This window comes from Galeopterus variegatus, unplaced genomic scaffold, assembly GCF_000696425.1.
Source record: "Galeopterus variegatus unplaced genomic scaffold, G_variegatus-3.0.2 Scaffold465, whole genome shotgun sequence".
Taxonomy (NCBI): Eukaryota; Metazoa; Chordata; class Mammalia; order Dermoptera; family Cynocephalidae; genus Galeopterus; species Galeopterus variegatus.
In genome coordinates, this window is record NW_007726576.1 from 707,152 (window position 1) to 730,308 (window position 23,157).

The 23,157-nt window shown below is 40.7% G+C and overlaps 1 protein-coding gene across 1 annotated transcript in view; it reads right to left on the minus strand.

Annotated features, from left to right (window-relative positions):
* The window catches only part of PARP4 (poly (ADP-ribose) polymerase family, member 4), a 118,858-nt gene extending 106,058 nt beyond the window's left edge, over positions 1-12,800 (minus strand). The window contains exons 1-8 of the mRNA XM_008569095.1: positions 12,669-12,800; positions 10,511-10,712; positions 9,571-9,637; positions 8,628-8,703; positions 7,037-7,150; positions 3,727-3,876; positions 3,040-3,177; positions 1,897-2,070 (exon numbers count right to left, since the gene is read on the minus strand). Coding sequence (XP_008567317.1) covers positions 1,897-2,070; positions 3,040-3,177; positions 3,727-3,876; positions 7,037-7,150; positions 8,628-8,703; positions 9,571-9,637; positions 10,511-10,712; positions 12,669-12,800 — 1,053 coding nt within the window. The remainder of the gene's footprint in view (positions 1-1,896; positions 2,071-3,039; positions 3,178-3,726; positions 3,877-7,036; positions 7,151-8,627; positions 8,704-9,570; positions 9,638-10,510; positions 10,713-12,668) is intronic.
* Positions 12,801-23,157: the final 10,357 nt, after the last annotated feature.

A 23,157-nucleotide genomic window follows, 5' to 3' on the forward strand; every position in this document is an offset into this window, starting at 1 on the left:
TATACCTGTTCCCCAATGTTCATCGCAGCACTCTTTCCAATAGCCGAGAGTTGGAACCAGCCCAAATGTCCATCATTGGATGAGTGAATGTGGAAAATGTGGTTTATCTACACAATGGAATACTACTCAGCTATAAAAACGAATGAAATACTGCCATTTGCAGCAACATGGATGGACCTAGAGAGAATTATATTAAATGGAACAAGTCAGGCACAGAAAGAGAAATACCACATGTTCTCACTTATTGGTGGGAGCTAAAAATAAATAAATTAATTCACACACACACACACACTGCGGGTGGGGGGGAAGAAGACATAACAACTACAATTCCTTGAAGTTGGTATGACAAGCAAACAGAAAGGACATTGTTGGGTGGGAGGGGGGAGAGGGAGGAGGGAGGGAGGTTTCTGTAATGGGCAACAATAATCAACCACATTGTATATCGGAAAAATTAATTAATTAACTGAATGAATGAATGAATGAAACAAATGTCTGGCAACAGGACATATCTACACAATATGGCACATCCCCACAGTGGGATACTAGAATGCAGGTTAGCTCTATGCAGAGGATATATTGAGAAAAGCAAGATGCAGAACAGCAAAGATACTACAGTACTTTTTAGATAAATATGAGAAAAATAAGAATATATGTTTCTATAATTATTTGCATAAAGAAACTCTGCAAAGACAAAAAGAAATGAATAAAAAGTTACCTATAGGACTGGGGGAGGGGAACAGGGTGGCAGGGTCAGGGTAGAATAGAGATTTCTCTGAGTATATCTTTTTAATATAATTTTTACTTTTGAGTCATGCAGATGTATTATGTATTCAAACTATAAATTTAAATTAAAAAGTATTTACATGGTCACCATACATTCCCTCTTAGCCAAAGTGATGACTGAGATTCTTTATGGCTAGTGTTAGGTAAATTATGGGATGTGAAATTTGGAAAGGTCTATCTTCTCACCTACTGGTCCTTCACTTATTGTGGATTACAGACTCCTCTGGGAATCCATTGAAAGCTGTCGTTTCCCCAAAACATGCAAAATTTCACATCTACAAACTTCTCTGAAGTCTAGGTTACAGGTCTCTGATCTCATCCCAGTCCCACTGCACACATATGAGGTGAATCAGACCCAGAGAGTGATTGCAGCCTTGTCCAGGGTGGGTGGCCACAGCAGCTGTCTTCCTTTTAGTTAACTGAGCCCTGCTCCCTCCCTGCAGCTCAGGGGAGATGGCCCATTTCTGAGCAGTAATTCCATTCTCCTCGCCAGTGAGTGGTTTAGGAATGTGCACGTGCCTCAGTTCTGAGCAAAGAAGTATGAGTCTACCAGAGGCTTCCTCTATGAGACATACACAAAAATATTCCAGAGCGGATGCTATGAACTACTGCAGCCTTGCGCTGATCATGACGGAGCTGAGCTGAGCGTGGAGCTGTCACTTTGCAGGAAGTACAGAGAGAAAAGAGGCTGGGACCCTGATGATAATACTGATAAACCGAGTCATGGGGTTACCTGGGCCAGCAGTCACCCCACAAGTGGACTTCTTATTTGGTAGGGTCATAAATGTCCTCAGCGTCCTGTTTAAGTGAGTTGCAGTTTTCTGTTTCTTCTGCAGAGAATCCTAACTCATCTTAGGATATGGAAAATTACTTTTACAAGGTAGCAATTCTAACATATCTCTGCACTTGTATCACTATGCCAACATATGCACGTTTGGGAATATGGTTTAGGAAACTTCCATAAGGACCCAGAGCATTCTAAAATGGCTCAACAATTTATTCTTCAGCACAACTCTGGAGACAACTTTTGTGATTCAGTGTTACTTATTCATCAGATTTTTAAATACCACCCTTAACATATTTTAAATTGAATTCTCTATTTCAGAGGTTTACCTGGCAGAGGTCTTCTTTCTTAGCTAACAGTCTCAGGTTCACTTCTTCAGTTGTTGGGACTTTGTGAGGTATTAATCTGTAGAATTCAGTCATCATCTTCTGCAACTGTCCTGCTGTTTCTCCATTTTTCAGTGCTGCCTTTACTAGAAGGAGAATCCCCTCTGCCTTGCTCACCTTTAAACAGAAGACCATATATGTTTATCAAAACCAAATCTTGATAATCACAGAAGTGAAGGAACATATACAAAAATATCTACAATAATCGTTGGACATGTTGCACTCTCAGTTTTCTACTGGACAGCTGCCATGAAGCAGATGTTGATCTTAGTTGGAAACGATTCTCAGTGGTGACAATGATGCTGTGAGGATTCTTTCCAAACTGGGCTCAGCTTAACTAGGGGAAAGAACTGGAGTCATGCATTTCTCTACATATGTGTACATGTGTACGTGTATAAACATACAGAGACAGGAACACTAATGCAACTGTAGGAGACTTGCTTTTCACATGAGAAGTTTAGAAAGATGTTAGCATCAAACTAGAAACAAAACCCACCAGACTGTTTCCAATTACACAAGTACTTCATGGACTTTTTCGCAGGAAACCTTTTTCTCCCTGAGGTAAATTAGTTTAATTCCACAGAGGAAGTGTCTGTATTATTTTAATACGACAACACAGTTGTGCAAGTTATAGTCATGGGGACATCCTCTCTCATTTGCTCTTTCAACTGCAACTTCACATAATCAGGAGGAGAAGAGCATTTTCTGGGGTGCTGGAAGAGTGCGTGCCTTCCATAAGATGGTCAGAAGGCACAGGATGGAAGCAGGTAAGGGTCTGGGCACCTCACTGGGTCCAAGACCACACATGCCTCTCAGCCCAGAGGACCAGGCCTCTCACTGCCACACCGAAGCCTACGTGACCAGCTTCTGCAGCTGACATTTCATAGACAAGGATGTCTAGTTATCTCGGAGGCTTATTTTCCCCTCAGTGCTCTTCATGTTCCCTTATTTCAGGGTACGAGGAAAGAACGGTCAGGAATGAATTCCAGAGCAATCGGCCGAGTGTGCAAATAAGTGCTATTACTTAAGCTAATAAACCAGGAAACAGGTTTGTCATGTTTTGTTTCAGCAACACACTTGACTTACATCGTTGAGGCTGATCCTGTTCACCGGCTTGAGAAGCATGTGCTCCAGGTGGCCCAGAGCTTCCACCCAAACCATCTCCACCAAATCGCTCACCTCCTGACTCAGAGGGCATGAAAGTATGAGCTCCTCCAAAAGCAACTGGAACAATGAAATAACAAAGAAACACTACCAAAGAGTCACCATGTGAGCAAGTTTGTTTAAAACTAACACAGGCCAATGAACAAAGGCCTGAGAAGAAATAATGAATTACAGCATAGGAGAGTCACCTCAGCCAGGCAGCTGTAATGCCCTCGGCCCCTCTCTGCCCGGCTCTCCCTCCACCTCCTCCGTGAACTCTCCTCTGATTCCCCTTTTCCCCCTCTTTTCTTCCTATTTTCTCTTTCTGCTTGCCTTCCTTCACCTTGTAAGCTTTAGGACTGTCAGTGGCATTCGATACAAGGGCTAAAGACCCTTGATTTGTGACCTAGGTTATAAAGTAATCTTTCAAAAGTGCGAGGGTCAGCTGCTGAAATAAAGTGGCTTGTCCTGGAACTCTCTCCCCACTCAGCTTCCATGCCTCTGTGGGCTCACCTTTCCTCTTAACTCCTCCTCTTCTCTCCTGCCAATTTTTTACTTGCAATAAAGAAAACACGTCTACTAAAAATATTCAATCAATAACACAAAACAACATGTACAAATCAATCTTACTGCTTGCAATTTTTCAGATGCTAATTGGGTTGCTTCTGGTGTAAAATGTTCTCTTAGTAGAAATCCCTGTTTCTTCAGTTTGTCCATGTAAATTTCATAGTATTCGCTTGCATCTGCAGAGGTTTTCTTTACAGCAAACTCTCTTCTAGTCTGCGAATTACAGTACACAGCAAAGGAACAGTAACTTATTAACGTAGCCATCTTTATCAAACACCTACTATGTACTAAACGTGAATAAGGCATTAGATCCCTGCCATGAAGTTTAGAAACTAGTCTTTTTCTTTTCTTTTTTTTTTTGTCCTTTTTGAGACCAGCCGCACCACGCTCAGCCAGTGAGCGCTGTGAGCGCACCGGTCATCCCTACATAGGATCCGAACCCGCGGCGGGAGTGCTGCCGCGCTCCCAGCGCCGCACCCTCCCAAGTGCGCCACGGGCTCGGCCCAGAAACTAGTCTTTTTCAAAGAAAGAATATTTAAATCTTCAATTCTTCGCAAAACAGCTGAAACCTGGAACAGGGTAAGCCCAAGCAAGCACAGCAGACAGTGAAGACCTTTTGATTCAGCATGGAGCCACTTGAGTGTCCACTCACAACCTACAGACTCTTACTTTGCACACTGTCCTAGTTAGCTTTGAAGGCTGGCTTTCCAGCTTTCTGGCAGTGAGAAAAATAAATTGAGGGAGGGGAAGAAAAGAAAAATACCTGAGAAAGGATGTATTGTTCGAGACAGGCACACAGTCAAAACGAAATGCTGGCTTCCAGCACAGAGAAAAGCAGGAAAACTATTAGGTTGTGCAAACAATGTTAAAGGCCCAGGGTTAGGGTCTTTTGCAAAGGCACAAATTCCTTCCTCACTCTGAGCTGCCTCGGATGTAGCATTTTCTGCTCTTCTTGGAAATCCCTGCCCCTGTAGTAAGTGGCATAGTAAGATTAACCCCAGAGAATATGGGAAAACTTGCCCCAGCTAGGAAGCCTGGCATCCTTGCAGGTGTTAGCCACAACCTTGGTTCTGGGGTATACAGCCCCAGCGGAAGCCATGCGCTCTTGATACTGATAAGCTGCCCTCCCAGAGTATGGCTGCAGGACACCTCAAACTTGGAAAAGTGTGGAGGATACTAACATCACAGGGCTTTAACCCTTAGATTAGCAGGACCACAGTCCTTAGATCAGGCTGTTGTTTAGTAGGACCACAGTCCTTAGTTCTTAGCAGGACCAAATCCTGTTGTTTAGGGAATGGCCTAACTTTTTAGTATTGCACATAGAAATGCTAAGCTTGGGAAAAAACAGAAAACTTTCACAGGACTAAAAAGTCTCTGGTGTGGATATGAAAATTTTAACACAGCAAAAGTGCTTGCTCTAAGGGAAAATGTCCTTGGTGCAGCTAAACCTAATGATGAAAAAATATGTGTGCTAAAAGCTTCAAGGCTACCCTGCCAATTAGTGGTTGGTTTCACATTTCACGTTCAGCTGTTTCTTTAAGTTTCCTAGGGAACTAAGTGTTGCCATAGTGATTATCTCATTGGTTCTTTTGTATGTCAGGGTAGCTTAGTTTTATGACTTCTTTGATGGTAAATTGCTTAAACTATTTTTAAGTTGCACCTGCCTTAATGAAAATTGTCATGTAGCCACTTTGTTTATGTTTTCACTATGACTGATTAACCACCTGTGTTCTTTGCTGTAACTTTCTTGCCTGGACAATAAAAAAGGAGAGAAAACCTAGTTTGGGGTTATTTCCCAGGAATTCCTTCTCTCTTGGTTAATTCCCCTGGAATTAACCCCTTCTGGGCCTCTCACTGCTCTGGAAAAATGGGTTTTGAGTAATCCTTTGTGTCTCTGTCACCCTGGGGGAGAGGTGACAGAAAAGAGAAGTGCACGTTCAAGTCACTTCATTTAAGGAAGTAGAGTTATACAACATTTTGGAAGACTTCCATCAAAATGCTTTTACTAAGGAAAAAGGCAAGCTGGAAAATCCTCTTCTACAGAATGGCTGTCTCGTTGCTGATTAAGTCAGGATCACTTCTATCAAGGTGGACAGGCTTCTCTTCTTTTTTGAGGGGGAGGGCAGCTGGCTGGTATGGGGATCTGAACCCTTGACGTTGGTGTTATAACACTGTGTTCTAATCAACTGAGCTAACCGGCCAGCCCCAGGCATCTCTTAACAAATCCAGTTCACCCAAAGAGACTCAGGCTTCCCACGGGTGGAAGGCACCCAGGAAGGGACAGGTTGGCATAAGCAGTTTTCTTTTTCAACAAAAAAAAAAACTTTGATTTTTACTTACTTTTTACCTAAACTAGGAAATCCTCCACAAAATATAGTTTACAGTTGACCCTTGTACAACATGAGTCTGAACTGCACATGTCCACTTATATGAGAATTTTTTCGTTAAGTGAATGCAGGACATACCTAACCAAACAGTTACATAGCCTGCTACGTAACAGTAGGCTATCAAAACATTATAAGTAGTTAACTTTATATACACTTCAGTATCAGAACTGTACAGTGGATTGCAACGATGAATGTGTTGTTTCCTTCCAGATGGTGATTTCTGGGGGTCAGAGTGTGAAGCATTTTCTCTTTGGGTCCTGGCCCTAGCAGATTGCTAGGTACATAGCAGGTGCTTAGTGAAACATATTAACAGATTGCTTTTAGAGGTGCACACATTAGGAAGATATTCCATAAGTGATGTGGAACAAGAGCAGGAACCCTATATGCCCTGTACCCTATGATATTCTCCTTGGGCAGACCCCATGCTGCTCCAGTCAGGGGGTGCAGTCCTCACCTCCCACACTCCAAAAGAGAAGACATTTCTGCCTTGCAAAACTCTTTACCAGGTGTTATGGGCTTAACTGTGCTCCCCCCCCCACTCATATGCTAAAGTCCTAACACCCCAGGTACTTCAGAATGGGACTGTACTTGGAGGAAGGACCTTTAAAGAAGTAATTAAGTTAAATGAGGTCATAAGGGTTGGCCCTGATCCAATGTGACTGGTGTCCTTATAAGAGGAGACATGGAGACACAGAGAAAAGGTCATGTGAAGACAAAGGGAGAAGACAGCCTTCTGCAAGCCAAGAAGAGAGGCCATAGAAAAAACCAACCTTGCTGCACTTGGATCTGGGACTTCCAGGCCCTAGTGCTGTGAGAAATAATGTCTCTTGTTTGAGCCACCCAGTCTGTGGTATTTGTTACAATTGCCCGAGCTAAGACACCAGGTAAGAAGTAAAAGGTTAGCAGGTTCCCTGGTTCATTGACTAATTTTAAGGAAACTATAGACAGGAGTGGAGAAACACAGGAATCAATATAAACAGCATTACCTGCACACCGTCAGCCAGAAGGAAGTGTGCCGATATCAGAAACGGACGGTCCCCGGGGTCCCGGGAGCAGCGCAACTCCACCACGGCAGTTTCTTGGATGCCCTCTGCCCCCACCTGGAAAACAGGGCTGCTTTCAGAAGCTGCACTAGGGGAATGATGAACTGTGCATGCCAGCTGAAAATTCTGGTTATAATTACAAAGTAATATATGTTCATTACAGATATAATAGAGAAAATACAAAAAAGTACCAAGATGAAAATAAAAACCACCTGAAATCCCACTACAGATAAATAATCACTATTAATATTCTGGTATTCTTCCCTCCTGTATTTCTACTATAAGTATATTTGTATATGTTTGTTATACTGCACTGCTTTTCATGTTTTCTTTATCACAGAAGGAAATGTTATTTTCAAATTATATTTTATTAAAATATCTAAAGGCTAGTGTTGATTTTCGTTTGTGTGATTTTGTCAAAGAAAAGTTTTTTGTTTTTCTCTTTAATGTAAAAGGAATGGAAATTCAGCAAAGCATAAATACTTGGTGTCAAATTGACCCTTTTCAAATACAAGAAACTGTTCATAACAGGGAGGAGGACTTTGATTTTTAATGCTGTAGAGCTAGGGCTGGGTCTGGAGCTGAGAGGAAAATAGAATAACTTAATCAGGCCCCCTCGCCTACAGTTGGGAGTGGTACAGCACATTCCTTGTAAACAAGTTGTGTGTGAGTGGAGTTAGTCTGCATGAGTGCCAATGTATCTTTTTAGTTTGTTGCTATTGTGTGTGCTAGAGTTTGTCAAGCAGCTAGAGGACAGAGCTCAAGTCTAAAAATAGAGCATGTTTACTCTGCTGGCAGTTAAGTTCTCAGTTTTTCAGTGGACTTTGCTGGTAGCAGTTGACTTTTGAGTTTCTCTGTGGACTGCCTAGCTCTCAGATGTGTTAAAAAATGGGCACAGACCCCTCAAGCACATTGTCCAGACTGGGTCACAAACTCTTCACACGCAGGTCTATGAGCTAGGTAACAGGAAAAAAGGTCCTTGGAGTCTTGGTTGAAGAAAGAGTAGTCTTTATTCAGCACACATACACGTCTAAGAGCTAGGCAGTCCACAAAGGAACTCAGAAACTCAACTGCTACCAGCAAAGTCCAAAGAAAAACTAAGCAGCTGCCAGCAAAGTAAACATGCTCTATTTTTAGATGCAAGCTCTCCACAGCCACTGCCCATGCAGCACTATTTCCACCCACACACAACTTACTTACAAGGAATGTGCTACACCACACCCAACCGGACCTGAGGCAGGGGGCCTGATCAAACTATTCTATTTTCCTCACAAATGCCATATTAATATGTTGTACTGTTTAAAATTTTTACTATGAGCATACATTATTTCCGTAATAAAAACATTAAAATATTAAACATTAAATTTTAAACAAATATTTTCTTAACAATTAAAAATCAACTCATATTTTAAGGGATATATGATATTCAGGACATGCATAATTTTTCAAAACAATGAGAAAATGGTCTAACACCAAAAACACCAAGAAGAAATTCAAACTTTTTTTTTCATAAATATAAATCAGAAACTCTTACTTTTTCCAAGCTGTCATATTTTGCAACTTCAAAATCTTGAGGAAAATGAGGAATTTCAACATTCTCTGTACAAAACCTGAAATTTGTAAAATTAAAATTTTGACATTAAAATGGATTATTAGGCTACACAGAATTATATAAAATTCTTCTTGGAGATCTCCTAATTCCTTACAAAATACAGTATGAGTCCCTAATGCCTCCGTAAGATATTCTAGGAATGGTTACATGCTCGAGTGAAAGGAGCTGGAGTCCCCTGGGCCTGAGGCGTGGCTGGCTGCCCGCGCTGTGCATGTGTGGGCTGCGGGGCAGGAGTGCAGAGCCCCACACGCCAAGGATCGCCGCAGGCCTCCACCTTGGGCTTCAACACTTAGAAGCCATGTTACTCTTCTCTGACTACAATCAACTCTTTAAAATAAATGAGTCAGACTTCTCATAATTCATATTTCTCACTTTGGATTTTGTACTCTTTTAACAGTGCTTTTAGCAAATAAAATAAAACCGAACGTGATGCCCAATTAACACCGCAGTTTGGGGTATGTCTTAAGAAACCACATGGGACCTTAGACTCACATAATCCATTTGAGGAAAGTTGTTGTTATTTCCATTTTTGAAAATATCAAGTAAAGAGTAATGAACCATCTTTACCCTAAAGGCTGCTTGGTAAAGTAACAGAATCAGCAGCCTGACCAAATCTCATTGATGGTGGTTTTTCTTCTTTAAAATCAATTAATCTAATAATTACGTTCAACCTCATATAATACTGAAAAGATAAAAATAATTATCACTATACTAGTTGAAGTAAAAAGTCTTAAATAAAAAAAACTAATAAAGAGTTAGATAAGCAAAATAAAATACTTCAAAAGTCTACAAGTACTATTTTAAACTGTGAAGTTTATAAAAGATTTTGCAAACTCTGTAGTCTTAAGGATCACAAGTAGATTACTTAGTGAGTTCCACAGTGTTGTCCTTCTCTGTGGCACTGTCCAGGAATGGATCATCTATTTTCACTTCTAGAATTAAAACAAACAAAAGACTTGTTTACTGCTCCAAGGTTTATTATAATTAGTCAGTCTAACTGCTGGAATTGTTAAGATTCTTTAATGTGGACCATTTTTGCCATGCTATTGTTTTTTCAGCTGTCCTTAAATTTTAGCTGTCCAGTGAGTTATTGGTAATCTAAGGACAATACAAGTAGGAAAAGATCATCAGTGAAGTTGTAGTAGTTCTGAATATGAGTGGATTATTCTGGATGTTGAATAATATGTTTTCAATGTGAAAGGGGTCTCCTAGCCTGCCTATTTCTGTTTTAGCTGTCATTTTCTGAGAAAGTCTGATGACAGTATCAGCATTTCTGGACAAATGCTTGTCTAAAGAAGCTTCTCTCTACCAAAACGTTTATTATAAGTTAATATTTATCAGAACTGCTTGATTTTTGATGTGACTCATGATGTGACTCAGATTCCAAAATAAAATCTGGGTTTAGAAAGGAGATATGTTTCTTTTAGGGAGATCATCTTCTTTAGCAAAGAACTTCTTTTGCAAAATGCTGGTCGCAACATTTCTACAATCATTAAGTTTGGTAATATTTTTTAACATAAAGGTTCTTCCCCTCCCAATTAAAATTACAATCAAATTTTCTGAGATTATCAGTGCTTTTGTAGTCATTTTGAATCTGACCACACTAGACTGGATATTAAGAAATCTATTTCTATTGCTAAAGTAGTCTTTAGTGCTTTATTGTTTCTGCCCACTTTCTGAGGTTATAAGATGCTTAATTTAAAAAAAATATTTCTGGACAGTTCTTTGTATATAAAACTTATGACAAACCCAAATGTTTACTCTAGTATCTATAATATATTAAGTGCTTGCTATAAAATGCTTACCAGAACTGCTTGCCTTTTGTTCAGGAGGTGTCATGATGTTCAGTGACTTATTAGGATCATAATTGTTTATATCCACGAGTCTCCTTTCTTTGATAGATTCCCATATAAAATCTGGGCTTGCAATATGAATGTGGTTCTTTTGGATACAGTTCAGTTGATACTGACTCAGAACATTAGCATTGTCTAAGATTATATGTGTGCACTAAGAAAAAAAAGAGTCAATCTTTTATGCATTAGTGAAAAAATTTTTTAAATACATTATTTATATCTGTAATTTTCACCCTTAAAAAGTCTTGTTTTAAGGTAGTTTGTAATTAATTTTTCTCCGATTTCTAAAAAGCTTATAAATAATACAATTTCTAGTTATATAAAAAATTTTAAATTCAACAGTTTTTAACAAGTATGGTTACAGATGTACCATAAATGGTTAACCAACACTAGAGGTTATTTCCAAATTTTCACTAATATAAACAATGCCGGATTAACACCTTCATGTACATATCTTTGTGCACTTGTTCAATAATTTCCTTAGGAGTGCAATGGGAGGTTCAAAGTGTATTCATGATTATCTATTTTAATTTGTTAATTTGTAATTTTATTAATTTAGTTTTGAATAAATAGTACACGCACAGTTGAATATCTAAAAACTAAAATAATAATGATATGTTAACTTCTTCCTCATAGTTATTCTCAGTTCCTCTTCCAGAGGCACCTGTTTGCTGTAACGTCTTCCTCATGTTCTCTTCTAGAGCTGTTCTATGCAGACAACACACACGCAAGCACACACAGCAGCATGCTATCCACATTCTTCTGTACTTGCTTTTCCACCTAACAACTGATCCTGGAGATCATTCCTCATCATTACATATAGCTGGTAGGCACATCTCAAATGTTTATATCAGCAAAATAACTTTCAGTTTGCACTCACAGTATGTGAGAGTTTCTAAAAAGGAGAGATCATGTTGGCAATTTACCACTCAGAAGACAAACTGAGAAGGTAGAACAGGTATGAACTATTCATCCACCCACAAATTTGGTGAGACAGGCAAGTGAGGAAAGACCTCTGAGGGAAGTACATGCAATTCTGTCTGAACTGGAGGTAAACAGGGACATTCCATTTGTGATTTCACGGCAGTCGAACGCACTTCACAGCACAGATGGGGCTCGCTGTGGCCAAGCGCCAGAGCTGCCCCAGGGAGAGGCAGGCTGAGTCACAGGGGCGGGCAGGCCTGGGACCTTGTGCCTTTGAACTTCAATTTTTACTTCTTACAGCGAGGTGGTTAAAAAAGAAGTTAGGGGCCGGCCCATGGCTCACTCGGGAGAGAGCGGTGCTGATAACACCAAGGCCCTGGGTTTGGATCCCATATAGGGATGGCCGGTTCGCTCACTGGCTGAGCATGGTGCTGACAACACCAAGTTAAGGGTTAAGATCCCCTTACCGGTCATCTTTAAAAAAAAAAAAAAAAAAGTTAGCCTTTATTATTTCCAAGATTTCATCCAGCTGTGAAATTCTATACCTAAACTGTCAGGCCTACAGTTCATTTCAAGAGAGAAAAGGTAGTTTCCATCAGCCTTTAAACTAATAAAACATGCACCACAAAGATCAGTTTACTCTGCATGTTTTTCTCTCTGCCCCCAGGAGCCACACTTAACAGGTGTCACTGCAGTGTTGACATACTGGTGAGCGATTGAAGTGCGCTTTTTGCAAATGCTGTGCACTATATGACTTTTTGCAAATGCTGTACACTATGACTTTTCTCCTTCAAGAATAGATGTGGTTGGTCTCAAATCTCCTCCCCTCACCCGTGGCTAACAGTATGAGGATCCAAACCTGCGACCTCGGGGATAGAAGGCTGTGCTGTAACCAATTGAGCTAACTAGCCAGCCCTCAGAGCTTCTTTACGTCTTCAGCTGTGCTCTAGTAATATCAGATTCGCAGGGCATACAGGATTGTCCTGCAGCTCCAGAACTGGGAGGAGAGGGGTTGGGCACTGGCCTCCTCGGCCTCTCCTGGCCCAGCCTCCCAGTGGGGGATGTCACGGTTCCTCCTGCCTCAGCTCACGCTCCCCGTCCCCAGTCTCCTCTGCTTACTCGTCTAACCATGACCGTATTCCCGGAAAGCACAACGTCTATCACATGATAGTTTATGAGACAATACCTGAGGATTTAACAAAAAGGAAAACTTTCCACCATTTTCCTTAATGTCAGTTTGCAGCTTTTTCTTCTGCTGACGAGGTAAGTATTTAACTTTCAAACAGAAGGTACAATGTGCAAAGATTCCCACAGTCATCCTGAAAGAATAAAAGTTTTGAGTTATAGTTAAGGACTCTCTTTTCAGTGAATAGAACTGACAGTGAATTTAAAAAGGTTCTCTAGCAAACTCGGAAAATTGGGCATTATTTTTTTTTAAAAAGACATTGCAATAATGTTATAATCACAGAACTGAACACTGTCCTAACATGTAATATGGGAAATCTGGGAAAAGCCAGCAGTCATCTGTATGTCCTGAAAAATGTTATCATAAAGCCAGTTTAACTTAAGCCATACATACAGGCACCAGAAAAAGTAATAAAGTAACCTAGAATGCTTCCTGTAACCCTTAACCCAGATTCTTGCGTGTAGGATGTAACCTAGTAACAATCCAAAATCTCTAGCCAATGGAAAAACTGATGTAATGATTAGGAGGCTGTCCTCTTTTCTCTTTTGATTTTCCCCCCTTCTTGTAATTACAAAATGCTGAGCTCTGCTGGCCCCCTCCAGAGAGCATTTCTCAGGGGAAACTGACCTATGCATTTGCCCCACAGCAATCAACACAGTGGCCCAGTAAATTCCAGGCTTATATGTTCAGCCTCAGTTTCTACTGGGTCAACATTCTGTCACATTCCACACATACATTTTTTGGCTAAATCTCTGTCATTGTTTCCTTATAACAGAGGGCCAGAAGTGGAATTGCTGTCAGTCAAAGAGTACAAACATTTTTCAGCTTTTTTTTCATTGTGGTAAAATACACTTAACAAAATTTACCATCTTATCCATTTTTAAGTACATTCACATGTTATGAAACCAGAGTGTAAACATTTTAGACACAAATCTCTGGCCTGTTCTTAGTACCTGATGCTGTGTGGGAGGCAGAGAAAGGAACACTTTGAGTTTTGTGAAATCTCAAGTCAGGCGTGGACTTCTGTCATCTCACAGATTCTATCTCTAGTCTCTCTCAGACGCCCAGCCTCTTCTCTTGGCTTTGACAGCTTTCTTACAGACACATGCCACCAGTGTCTTCCTTCTTTCAAAGCATTCTTTAGACAGAGTTTGCTCATGCTTTCCCCAGTGCTGATTATATATACATGAGATTTGACAGACACTGGGCTAGGAGCTGGTTATCCTGTAATGCAAATCTGCAGAGGTCAATCCAGTCTGTCCTCCTTCCAAGCTCCTTCCTAAAACAACGTTTACTAAGTGTGTTCCATCCAAAGACAACAGATGCAGCCCCAGTTCTTGAGAAACTCTCAGCACTACCCCTCACAAATTTCAAACTACTCTATCCATAAACGGTTGGTGCAGGTGGGAACAGAGGCTTCCTGCCTCACAGGCATTTCCTCCTTTCCAACAGCCTCAGGGTCTCCCTATCCATAAAGTCTTCCTGGAACCCTCCTCCTCTAATTGGCTGCCCTGTTTTGGGCCTCCAAGTAGGCTGCCAGCTTTGATCACACACCTCTTTACAGTCACTCATTGGCTGTTCCCTCCTCTGACAATTTCTCCAGGAGGGCCAATCTTTTGTGAGAAAGAGCTGTGCCTTGATCTTTATATACCTAGAATCCCGATCACTTTTGATATACTTTAGGCATTCAATAAATGCTTATTTACTAAAAACTCTTTCACACATCAATTAAAGCCTAGGATTATAGAAATCTTCTGACACTATTTACATATTTGGACTCAAATGGTATCAATAATGCCCTTCCCTAATGGGATTATTAAACCCCTAAAAAGGAAGGTAGTACTTTGGTTCCTCTCCTATCCCCATGGCATATAATAACTCTAAGCACACAGACAGGACCTAAAAATGCTTACTGAATCAAAAATCAAGTCAAACGTAACACAAGAATCTGCCACACGCACATATTCATTATTAATTTGTTTTTTAAAAAAGTGAATTTCTCCTTTATAATAACACCACGCTGAGAATGTTGATATATATTTGTCATTTTGTCATTTTAGCAGCCCAGAATCGAAAGGGCTTAAGCTTGAATATACAGCGCTTGGTTTTCTGGAAGCTGAGATCTACTTCCTAAATGAATCACCGGGCCTTCCCCGTAGGAATTATTCAACTGCCTTGCAGTTTTTCAGTTTCGGACCTCAACAAATACATTGTCTCTATCACGGTGTTCCCAGTTATTCACAAAGTCAGACTACATTTCCTGATTACTCACCAAACCACCGTACTTCTGCATAAGTTTCCTTTGAAACCCAACTTTCAGAAAGAGGACAGGCCGTCCGGCACGCTGGAAACAAGGAACCCGCACTGCACTGCGACCTGCTCATGTATGCTATACGAAGTTATTACGGAGCATGTTTACTCTGCTGGCAGTTAAGTTCTCAGTTTTTCAGTGGACTTTGCTGGTAGCAGTTGACTTTTGAGTTTCTCTGTGGACTGCCTAGCTCTCAGATGTGTTAAAAAATGGGCACAGACCCCTCAAGCACATTGTCCAGACTGGGTCACAAACTCTTCACACGCAGGTCTATGAGCTAGGTAACAGGAAAAAAGGTCCTTGGAGTCTTGGTTGAAGAAAGAGTAGTCTTTATTCAGCACACATACACGTCTAAGAGCTAGGCAGTCCACAAAGGAACTCAGAAACTCAACTGCTACCAGCAAAGTCCAAAGAAAAACTAAGCAGCTGCCAGCAAAGTAAACATGCTCTATTTTTAGATGCAAGCTCTCCACAGCCACTGCCCATGCAGCACTATTTCCACCCACACACAACTTACTTACAAGGAATGTGCTACACCACACCCAACCGGACCTGAGGCAGGGGGCCTGATCAAACTATTCTATTTTCCTCACAAATGCCATATTAATATGTTGTACTGTTTAAAATTTTTACTATGAGCATACATTATTTCCGTAATAAAAACATTAAAATATTAAACATTAAATTTTAAACAAACGCCCTTCGCCCCGCGGGCCGAGCGCCCCCTACCCGGGACGTCGTCTGGCCGCGCCGGGAATTAGGTCCGCTGGGAGGCGGGGGAGCGGGGAGCGAGACCCTGGCGTGAGAACCGGGCTTAGGCCGGGTGTCCCTCCCAGGAGCAGCCCGAGGGCAAGAGACTTTCAGTTTTATCTTTCAGGCGGGATTGGGCGAATGAGGATAACTCCAAACCTGGAATTTGGGAGAAGTGGGGTCCAGAGATACAGATCTGAGATTCACCGAGCAGGGAGTAAGGTAAGGAGAAACAATCAGAATCCCAGGATACTGACTACTAGGAGAACAGAAGGGATAGAATAGAGAATAGAGTGGAAAGGGTATGGATTTGAATCCTGACTCTAGCACCTACTGCTGAGGGGATTGTAGACATGGTACTGTATCTGGTACTTTACCCAGTTTCATCATCACACCTACCTTATAGGGTTGTATAAGAATCAACTTAGGTGGGCCGGCCCGTGGCTCACTCGGTAGAGTGCGGTGCTGATAACACCAAGGCCGCGGGTTCGGATCCCATATAGGGATGGCCGGTTTGCTCACTGGCTGAGCGTGGTGCTGACAACACCAAGCCAAGGGTTGAGATCCCCTTACCGGTCATCTTTTAAAAAAAAAAAAAAAGAATCAACTTAGGTGACATCAAAAAATGAAATAGTAGGGCGCTCTGGATCAACATAAAACAAAACAACAAAAAAACTGGCAAAACAACCTTATCGAAACCTAGAAGACAGTCAGAAGTTTACAGCAAACTAACAAATGCTTGAACAGAAGAAAGGCCACTGCACCTAGGCAGGAAAGCTTTATGGTGTTTTAACTTACCCTGGCTCCACCTCTCTTTTCAGCCCTGTGGCCCTAAGGCTATTGTCAGAATCCTGTTCACAGCGCCAATTGTAGCACTCTTAATACTGTTCGTGACACCAATTGTCTAGCTACACCACCACGCTAGTTGTTGGGCTCTTTTACCTTCTGGTAATCCTGCCAACTGGGCTGATTGTTGAGCTAGGGCTGGGTCTGGAGCTCCCAGACCCCTCAAGCCCATTCACAGACTGGGTCACAAACCCTTCATACACCAGGCTAGGTCACCAGACTCCACACACGCCAGGCTGGGTCACCAGACCCCCTCACACAGGTCTATGAGCTAGGTAACTGGCAGACAGGTCCTTGGAAGCTGTAGGTTCAAAAGCATGGCTGTGCCAGGCGGACACCTGAGGCAGATGCCCACCTGCCCACCTGCTTCACTAAAACTCTCTCTCTCTCTCTCTCTCCAAAGAAGACAAGAATAGAAACAAAACTAAAAAGATACATTGGTGTGCATGTGCACTAACTAACACGCAATTTGCTTGCAAAGGATGCTGAACCACACCCAACTGGATGGGAGGTGAGGGCCCTGACCAAACTATTTTATTTCCCCAACAAGCCCTCATTCCTGGTGTGGATACCTGGTTTTGGAGGGAGCAGAGGAGACTTCTTCCCATGAAGTTGTTTGTCTGTTTTGACTTGTCTTGGGGCTCCCTGAAGGACTGATGCAAGGGGTGTGGCTTTTTTTTCCTAATTCAGAACTCTCTTGGTAGAAAAGCAGCTATGTGGAGGATGTACCTCAAAATCATTGGAAGGTAAATGAACAAGCTGCTGCCTACCAAAAAATAACAGTAGGGGCAAAAAACATACAAGCTGAAAGCATGGGAGGAAAAGCCAGGAGTGAGTTTTTGAGGGGAATAAAGAGTTTGAAAAGCTCCTGATTATACTGGGGCATCTAGTAAGCCATATGCCAAGGGCAGGATGCATTCTGAGAAAAGACCTGAGGAGAACATAAGCTTTCACCTCTGGCTGGTTTTATGCTCAGTGTAAGCATGGAGTGACAACTAAGGCATAGTTGTAAATGGCCTGGCTAAGCACTGAAGAAATGCCCCAACACAGAGTCAATCTGCAAAAACTTGATGAGCATTTTTTTCTTTTCTTTCCTTTCTCTCTTTTTCTTTTTTTCTACAGGCATTTAAGAAAATGTCAATCAAACCACTAGCTGAGCACTAAGCAAAAGGAACAGAGACTTCAGGGACCACAGATGAGAAAGAATACAGTCTTTACAAAAATAGTTTTAAAAAATCATTAAACAAACAACTGCAACAAGAAATCCTGGAAAGGAGAGAAAATCTGATTTCCAGAGTTAACATGTCAAAATGCTCAAACTGTCTAATTTTCCACAAAAAATTATAAGGCATGCAAAGAAACATGAAAACATGGCCAATTCAAAGGAAAAAAGAAATGAACAGAAACTGTCCCTGAGGAATCACAGATATGGGAATTATTAGACAAATACTTTGAACTATTTTAAACACACACAGAAGGCTGAAGGAAAACATGGACAAAAAACTAAAAGAAACCAGGAGAACAATGTTTCAACAAATAGAGGATATGAATAGACAGAAATTATAAAAAGGAATCAAATAGAAAATTTATAGTTGAAAAGTACAATAACTTAAATGAAAAATTCACAAGAGGAGCTCAACCATAGATTTGAACAGGCAGATGAAAGAACAAGCAAACTTGAAGATGGGACAGTTGAAATGATCAAATCTGAGGAGCAGAAAGAAAAATGAATGAAGAAAAATGAACAAAGCCCAAGAGACCTGGGGACACTATTAAATACATGCATAATGGAAACCCCAGGAAGAAATTAAAGAGTGAAAGGGGCAGGAAGAGTATCTGAAGAAATAATGGCCCCAAAGTCCCAAATTTGATGAAGGATATAAAGCCACACATTCAAGAAGCTCCATGAATTCCAAATGTGATAAACTCAAAGAGATCCACACTGAGACACAGTATAATCAAACTATCAAAAGACAAAGACAAAGAGAGAATCATGAAAGCAGAAGTGATTATTACATACAAGGGATCATGCATAAGATTAACAGCCAATTTCTCAGCAGAACCATGGAGGCCAGAAGGCAGTGGGATGCTATTCTTAAAGAAAAAATCCTGGCAACCAAGAATTCTATATCAATTAACAGTATCCTCCATAAATGATGGAGAAATGAAGACTTTCCCAGATGAACAAAAGCTGATGGAGTTTGTTGCTAGTAGAGCTGCCCTACAGGAAATGCTAAAGTGATTCCTTTTCCCTGAAATGAAAGGACATCAGGTAGTAACGTGAAGCCAAGTTAAGAAATAAAGAACACTTGGAAAGTTAAGTATGCAGGTAAATATAAAAGCCAATAGCATATTTTTGGTTTGTAACTCCTCTTTTTTCCTATATGATTTAACAGACAAATGCATAACACAATAATTATAAAGCTGTGTTAATGGGCACACAATGTAATGGGTGTAATTGATGTAATTGGTGACAACACCACCTAAAAGGGGAGATACAGAGATGTGTTGGAACATAGTTTTTGTATACTATTTTAGCTAAGTTGGTATTAATTCAAACTAGATTACTATAAGTTTAAAATGCTAATTGTAATTCCAAAGATAACCACAAAGAAAGTAAATAAACAGTATATAGAAAAGGAAATGGGAAGGGAATCAGAATGGTACACTACAACAAACACAGAAGAAGGTAATAATGGAGGAACTGAGGAATAAAAAAGATATAAAACATATAGGAAAATATAGCAAAATGGCAGAACTAAGTCTGTCCTTTGGCATAATTACTTTAAATGTGAACGTTAGGTTAAACTCTCCAAATAAAAGGCAGAGTTGGCAGAATGGATTAAAAAAAAAAACCCATGATCCATCTATATGTTGTCTACAGGAAACTCACTTTGAATCCAAAGATACAAATAGATTAAAAATGAAAAGATGGAAAAAGAAATTCTATGGAAATAGTAAAAGACAGTTGGGGAGGCTATATTAGTGTCAGACACAATAGACTTTGTCAAAAATTGTCATAAGAGACAAAGAAGGTCATTATATGTATAACAATAGGTCAATACATCAAGAAGATAGAATAAGCTTATACACACCTAACAACAGAGCCCCAAAATATATGAAGCAAAAAATGACAGCACTGACAGGAGAAATAGATAGTTGTACAGTAAGAGTTGGAGACTTAAATACCCAACTTCTAATAATTGATAGCACAACTAGAAAGATTAATAAGAAAATTTACACTATAAAGCTGGTTCAAAGACAGACAAGTTACTGATTGATATGTAAAGTTACTGGGAAGCTGTGTAGGGAGAAGGAATATTTGCTAAGATCAAGCTTTTGTTGGTGGATCAATTAATTGCCTTATGTAATGTCATCTGGCTTGTTTCACTGAAAGTTACCAACCTATACTGTTAAAACTATAACCCCACCTATGTCTCTTCCTGTAACTTCCTGAGCTGGAGAATAAATGCAGGAAGAGAACCCAATTCGTGGTTAATTTCCCAAATGGAAGGAATGCCTCTCTCTTGAGGGTTCTGGGAGATTAACTCCTTTCTGGGGCATCTCACTGCTCAGAAGAGATGGGCTTTGAGTAATCTTTGGTGGCTCTGTCAGCCAGGGGAAAAGGGGTGACAAATCCATGGGAGGCAAAGCAACGTTTATCTATGTGGAAAGTAACTGAGCTACTTTAAAAATGTGTAATAAAAACCTATAGAATGAGGCCGGCCCGTGGCTCACTCGGTAGAGTGCAATGCTGATAACACCAAGGCCACGGGTTCAGATCCTATATAGGGATGGCCGGTTTGCTCACTGGCTGAGCGTGGTGCTGACAACACCAAGCCAAGGGTTGAGATCCCCTTACCGGTCATCTTTTAAAAAAAAAAACCTATAGAGTGCCTGAAGAACCATCAAACCATTACATAAATATCTCATTTATTTTTATTCTTAAGAAGCAAGTAAAATTAGAGGTGTGACAACTATCATGGTATCGCTCTGCTGGTATCACTGCAAAGATTCAGGCTGGAATTCTCCTTTATTTAGCATCATCAATCAGGCATTCTAGAATTTAGTTGATGTGATAATCCCTTTGTTGTGTAGACTCATAGGTTTCCATCATTTTTGCTGCAAATCCAATGCACCAGTGATAGTTTTATCTATATTAAAATGCCTAGTGTGGAGCTAAGGCTAGGGTCGGGAGCTCACAGACCCCTCGAGCACATTCACAAACCCTTCACACACAGGTCTATGAGCTAGGTAAGTGGCAAAAAGGTCCTTGAAGCCTTGGTTGAAGAAGGAATAGTCTTTATTCAGCACACACACATCTAAGAGCTAAGCAGTCCACAAAGAAACTCAGAAACTCAACTGCTACTGGCAAAGTCCAAAGAAAAACTGAAACTGAGCAGCTGCCAGCAGAGTAAACATGCTCTATTTTTTGACAGAGCTCTCTGCTGCCAGCCTGCTTCAGGAACTGAAGAACACAGGATAGCTACAAAACTAAAAAGATACATTGGCGCACATGCGCACTAACTCCACCCACACACAACTTGTTGACAAGAAATGTGCTGCTAGACTCCCCAGCCAGACCTGAGCCGAGGGAGCCTGGCTAAATTATTCTATTTTTCCCACACGAAGATTTTTAAAAAGATGACTTTCAGCATCCAACGTTGTTAGAACTTCTTTACTTAAGTAAAATTCTAGAAATCTAAGATTCAAGGCCTTTGTGAGAAACTCCCTCTGTCCCCTCAGGTGAAGTAGGCTGCGAGTTTTCCTGACTCTGCCTAGGGGCTGGGTACTTGTATCTCTCAGTGCATCTCCCCAACCTGGGGGAGTTACCCTTTCTAGCCTGGATGGCCCAGTCCTGGGGATAGTCCCTTAGCCAGTCCTGTACTTATGTCCTCTCCTGAAAGAGCAGTCACTGCTTTCACTAGTGCAGCAATAAAATGTTCTCAATTCTCCAAACATCTCATACCCAGGTCAACTAGGTTAAAAGAACAGCTATTACCAAATAATTTGGGAATGACGTAGAATGTTTCTGTATCTTGCACACCATTTGATATGACCTATAGAGCTAGACTTTGGTGGACAAATTGAATTCACCAAAAGCTGAAGCTGTGATAAAGATAAAACACTTCTTGTTCATTGACTTTTTACTACATGGTAAGTGTTGTCCTAAGTTTTTATTATATATCCTTTTAATGTAATCTTCTTGACAATCTATGAAGTAAGTATCATTATGATTGTCTCGGTTCTGCAGATGAGATGCCTGGTTTCAGGAAGGGTGAGTGCTGGACTACAAAGCTCTTTGTCAGTTGTCAAGCTAGGATTTGATCCCAGGCCTGCCTGACTCCAAAACCTAGGCTTTTAACCATTACATGATAGTGCCTGCTTGCCTTCTATGAAGGCATAAAGGACTGTATCAGAATGGATAATTTGGGGCTAAAACCCTGGTGTGGGAGATGTTAGTCTAATTTTTCTTTACAGCAATACCCGAAGATGCAACAAGGGTAAGAGCAGCAGCAGAGTTAGAACCTTTCATTGTCTGGCAGAGCAGAGGCTGAAAGTTCCTCCCCTCCGCCTCTTCTGCCTTGTAAAGGATTTGGAGGATCCTTCAAGCTTAGTGGGCAGTTTTGAGAATTACCTGGGCTACAGATGAAATTTATATATCAGAACCTTAATTTAACAGCCAGTTAAGACCTAAGTGTGGTAAAAGATCCTGTCATTTTTTAAATTAGCAAGCAATGTGGTGCTACAGACTATATTAGAATAAAAACATAGGAATAAAATATAGTCACAAAAAGTAGAGGATATTGTGACTATCCTCAAAGATATACAACATTTTGAGGAACATGATGAGAGTTTAGGGCATGCTTTCAAGCCAAAGGACTATCATAAATGAATATGAAGATCGTTTGGGTCCTCGTCCAGCATCTTAAATAGCTGTGTGGTCTTGGAAGTCTTGGGCTTTGCTTTCCTCATCCATAATGAAAATTTTAAAAAATTGAAAAGGAAAAAGAAGCAAAATCAAAATCAGAATCTTGATTTAGGGAAGAAAAACTATTTTTGACGTAGAAAGCAAAACAAATTTTGGGGGGCCAAATTTCTGTGAAATGTTTTAAATCATCTTTAGCCCGTGGTAGTTTGTTTCAAATATTATACCGGTTGTTATAAATGCACTTCATTTGATTTCTTTAAAAATTTTACTTGGCCTACTGTCGTTTAAACAGAGACGAGGCCAGGTGCGTACGCTGTGGTAACTTGGAGCGCTGTGACTTCCTAGATTAAAGGGCCATGTCTGTATCCATGGCATTGTGGCAATTAAAAGCATTCCTTGAATCCTGCATTTTCAGTACTCAAAATAAATAGTTTTTAATATCTAATGGACTATCTAATTGCCAAACCACCGATTAGCTGTTTGAAGAGAGGTGAGCGACAACTATTTTGGAGTTAATTCTCACAGTGATGTTCGCCCTTTTCTTTCCCCCTTCACTAAGTCGCACCCGCCCAGCCAAAGTGGAAAACAAAGACCGGGGGGGGGGGGGGGGAAAAAAAAAAACCCAAATTTTTTTTTTTTTTTTTTTTTTT